Source organism: Empidonax traillii, unplaced genomic scaffold (genome assembly GCF_003031625.1).
Source record: "Empidonax traillii isolate 1590-97213 ecotype Southwest subspecies unplaced genomic scaffold, ASM303162v1 scaffold2086:size66821, whole genome shotgun sequence".
Lineage (NCBI taxonomy): Eukaryota > Metazoa > Chordata > Aves > Passeriformes > Tyrannidae > Empidonax > Empidonax traillii.
This window is the reverse complement of record NW_020957279.1, coordinates 4,852-9,292: the sequence shown is the minus strand read 5'-3', so window position 1 is coordinate 9,292 and position 4,441 is coordinate 4,852. Positions and strand designations below refer to the sequence as shown.

The following is a 4,441-nucleotide window of genomic DNA, read 5'->3' as shown; positions in this document are numbered from 1 at the left end:
GCTCACCCCGAGGATTCTGAGCGCAGTGGGAACGTTAACCAGCAGAGATTTGGGATGGGGAGTGGAATGTGGCAGATGGGAAGCTGCCCCGGAGCTTTCCAAGCCCTCTCCTCCCCTCAGCAAGTTCCACCTGACGGCAAAGCAGGGAAAAAACAGCTTTGGGACCTGCAGCGGGAAAAGCTGCTCATTCCCAGAGGGAAACGGATCCATTTGGGGTTCCTGCAGGCCCCACTGGGAAGGGGCTGCAGGGGCTGCCCACGCCCCAGACCTCCCTGGGCCGCTGCTCCGGGAGGACGCGGCTCCCCACGGCTCCCGACGTCCCGGGGTGGAATTCCCAGCGCTCGCCGAGTCCTCTGCCGGCTTCCCGGAGCTCAGGCAAAGCCCCCCGGGCTCAGGCTGGGCCTGGGGCTCGGTCCTGCTGCAGGGAGTGGCTCGGGACCCCCCGGGACCCCCTCGGTCCAGCACACCCGTGCCCGCCCGGGCTCACGGCAGGGGCGAGCGGTGCTTGTGGAAGGCGCTCTCCAGGAACGTGGCCAGCTTCTCACAGTCGTCCTGAAATCCAAACGTGCCAACAGCTCCCCTTGCTGGGCTGTCCCGGACACCTCCGGCCTCCCACGAGCCCGTCCCCCTCTGCTGGCACCGCTGGGGCATCCCAGAGCCTGGGGGCAGCCCTGGGGTCCCCAGTGCAGGACACTGAGGGGCTGGAGCGTGGGCAGGGAAGGGAAGGGAGCTGGGAAGGGGCTGGAGCAGCAGGAGCAGCTGAGGGAGCTGGTGGGGGGGGCTCAGCCTGGAGAAAAGGAGGCTCAGGGGGAGCTCCAGGGGGACAGGAGGTGACACCAGGTGGGGGTCGGGCTCTGCTCCCAGGGAACAGGGGACAGGATGAAATGGCCTCCAGCTGTGCCAGAGGAGGGTCAGGTGGGAATTTCCTTCCTGGAAAGGGCTGCCCAGCCCTGGCCCAGGGGTGGAGCCCCCATCTCTGGGAGGATTTTACAACCCCGTGGGTGTGGCACTTGGGGACAGGGGCAGGGGTGGCCTTGGCATCTGTTGATGGTTGGACTCCATGGTCTTGGAGGTCTTTTCCAACCTAAATGATCCTGTGATTCCTTAAGGAAGGAATGAGCCTTGGGGCTTCCCCTAGTTCTCAAACTCAGATTGATTTAAGATCCCTGTAATTAACCTGCCCTCAAAATGGGATTGTCCCCTTGGAACAGGCCCTGGAGCCAGGCAGGAGCAAAACCCAGAGGGAAGAGGAACCCCAGGAAAGGCTGCCAGGGGCTGGTGGTGGAGGAGCTGCAGCCACTCTGAGGTGTCCCAGGGATTTGGGAACAGCAGGAGCACAGGGCAGTGCCTCACCTCGTGGATGAATCCATAATGCACCAGTTCTGTGGCCAAGTCCTTGGAGTTGTCAGCTGTGGGGACAAGGAACGGGAGAACAGGAATGCTGGTGCAGCTCTCGGAGCTCCTGGAAGAGCCTCTCCCAGCGTGGAGCACAAGGAACTGCTCATCCCAGGGGAACAGGGCACGGAGCTGGGCAGGGACCTCATTCCCATCCTCCCAAAACACAGCTCTGGGCGACATTTCCCTTGGGGAGTTTTTGTTTGGCAGGGAAAGCACCAGGCCAGGGGCTGCCATGGAAACCACGAGGGGCTGGAAAAGCAGCAGCTCCCAGGACCATTCCCAAGCTTTCTGTGGGAGTTTTGGCTGTGGGGCAGCCCAGGGACTCTGGCTGCACGGCCTCCAGAGGCTCCTGATCTTCTGGGAAGGGCCCTGGACCTGCTCCTTTCCCCGGGGCTCCCTCAGAGGAGGGCCCACCTTCCCTCTGGAAAGGGATCGTGGAGGCTGTACCAGTGCTGGGAATGAGGGAAGAGTTCCCTGCTGTGACCCCGGGAACTGCCCACCGTGGGTCCTGGGGGGAAATGCAGGTCTGGATTGGCCACTGGATCCACTGGATTGGCCACTCCCTGCCCTCCCAACTCTCACTTCATGTGCAGGTTACTCCCACGTGCCAGAGGGAAGGGAAGGGAAAGGAATAAGGAAAGGAAAAAGGAAAGGAAAAAGGAGAGGAGAGCTGGCCACAAACACACTCGGTGTCCAACACACCCTGAGCCTAATCCCAACAAGGCCACGGGGATTCCCCCCCATCCCCACCCCACATTCCCTCCACAGGGATCCCCCCATCCCCACCCCACATTCCCTGTCCCTGAGCTCACTGGGCAGGAGGTCGTAGCTGAGCTGCCGGTGCAGCTTGTCCTCCAGGATGAGCAGGAGTGTGAGCTGTGGAGAGAGGAGAGAGCCCTTCACATCCCAGGAGAGCCCTTCCCAGCCCAGGAGAGCCCTTCCCAGCCCAGGAGAGCCCTTCCCAGCCCAGGAGAGCCCTTCCCAGCCCGACCCCTCCAGGAGGGACACAGGAGCTGAGGGGGTTGGTGGCTTTGTGCTTGTTATCCAGGGACAGGAGTGAGGGCTCCGGGTGCAGGAACATTCCAAGCCAGGTTTCCCAGTCAGATATCCTGGTCCCATTTCCCAGTCTGATTTCCTGGGCCTGCCTCCCAGTCCCAGTCCCCAGTCAGATTTCCCAGTCAGACGTCCCAGATTCCTCAGTCCCCATTTCCCAGTCGCAATTCCCAGTCAGACATCCCAGTCCAGTTTCCCAGTGCCCATTTCCCAGTGCCCATTTGCTATTCCCATTTCCCATTCCCATTTCCCATTCCCATTCCCCATTCCCACGGGAGCAGGGCCCAGTCTCCCCCCCAGTGCCTCGAGCGGATCCGGAGCCGACACTCACGTGCCACTGGGACTTGTCCTCGTTGAGCTCCAGGTTGCACTGCATCTGCACCACCTGGGAGAGGGGAAACCGGGATCAGCCTGGACATGGCCCCCCCAGCTCCCTCTCACTGCTGTCACCGAGCATGACTTCAGAATTCCCACCGAATCCCCGTCATTCCAGCTGCCAGCCTGGCCATCCTCTGCTTCCCACGTTCCTGTGGGAACAGCCCCCTGTCCAGCCATGACCCCCCTGGAGAGGGACAGGAGGAATTTTCATCGGTGCCACCTGCTCTCCATGTCTCTCCCTGACGTCCAGGGAGCCGTTGGGTGGGAAGGGACACCAGGGGTGGGTGGGAAGGGACACCAGGGGGGTCTCTGGTCCCAGGCCCTGCTCCAAGCAAGGCCAGCAGTGAATCCAGCCCAGGCTGCTCCTCCTCTGCCCTGCTGGTTTAAATCCTCCAGGGAGATCCCCTGTTCCTGACCTCCCACTGTTCCAGCACAGTGACAAAATGCCCCTTGGATCCCCCCAGGGTCCGTGTCCCAGCACTCCCAGAGCAGCCACAGGCTCTGCACAGCTGCTCCTTCGGGATTTACAGCTTGTCCAGCTGCAAATGGACAAGTTTTCACGGAGCCTGAGATTCCTGGTCCTTGTCAAACTGAGAAGGACCGGTGGGACACCCTGGCCAGGCAAGTGAGGCACCTGCAGAGCTGCCCCCGGGGCACTGGCTGGAAAAGCAGTTTGTATCCCACGGGAAAGGGACCACACGGTTCCCATGCCCAGTCCTGACGTGTCCCATTGCTCCCCCCGGCTCCCAAGGACCCCAAGCCCTGAGCAGGGGGACAAAGGCCCAGGGAAGTGCCCTGGGAGCTGGTTCCCAGCAGAACCAGGATGGGCTGGCGCTGCTGGACTCTGGAAGGGAGGAATCCCACGGGATCTGATCCAACCTAAACCTTCCCTGACACAACCTGAGGCCATAACCCCTGCAATGACCTCCAGGGTCGTATCCCCAAGGGGGGCCAGAGCCTGGTGGCACCTCTGGGTGCCACTGCAGTGCCAGTGTCACCAAGGATGGCACTGCAGCCCCCCCACCCCCGTGAGGGGCAGGGATGGGGGTGTGAGCAGGGAAGGCAGAGCCGAAGGGCTGGGGGCAGAGGGTCCTGCTCCAGAGGGTCCTGGGGGGAATGGAGAGCAGGAACTCCAGCCCGTGGCAGCCCTGGGGCTCCCCCAGCTCTCCCCTGGGCCACGGATAACGGGATAACAGGGGAGCAGTTCCTGCAGCTGTCGGGATGGAGCTCCCTGTTCCCAGTCTGACCTGGCTCCGGCCTTACCTTCCTGGTCTCCACGTCAAAGGGCTCTGGGGTGGGAGTCTTGGCTTTCTGGGGGTCCTCCTGGGGCTGGGAGAGCACACGGGGGAGGGCGTGGGGTCTGGAGACGGCGAAGTTCATCAGGGGGTAAATGCCATTCCTGGGGCAGACACAGGGGGGACAGAGCTGAGCCCTGTCCTGGCAGAGGCCCTGGAAGGCCACGGAGCAGGGATGGGCAGCACGGGCACACCACGGAGGGGACAGCACACTGAGCACCTCTGAGGGAGGGGACAGACACTCCCTGGGTGCCCATCCTGGCTCCAGGCTCCGGGGGAGTGAGGGCAGAGCTGGGAGCAGAGATGGGAATGGAACT

General features: G+C 62.7%; 1 protein-coding gene across 1 annotated transcript in view; it reads right to left on the bottom strand.

Annotated features, from left to right (window-relative positions):
- Positions 1-467: 467 nt before the first annotated feature.
- Positions 468-4,441, bottom strand: part of LOC114071529 (nuclear receptor-binding protein 2-like) — an 8,572-nt gene continuing 4,598 nt past the window's right edge. The window contains exons 7-11 of the mRNA XM_027909370.1: positions 4,093-4,261; positions 2,783-2,836; positions 2,211-2,274; positions 1,354-1,409; positions 468-552 (exon numbers count right to left, since the gene is read on the bottom strand). Of these exons, the coding sequence (XP_027765171.1) occupies positions 484-552; positions 1,354-1,409; positions 2,211-2,274; positions 2,783-2,836; positions 4,093-4,261 (412 nt within the window). The 3' untranslated portion in view covers positions 468-483. The remainder of the gene's footprint in view (positions 553-1,353; positions 1,410-2,210; positions 2,275-2,782; positions 2,837-4,092; positions 4,262-4,441) is intronic.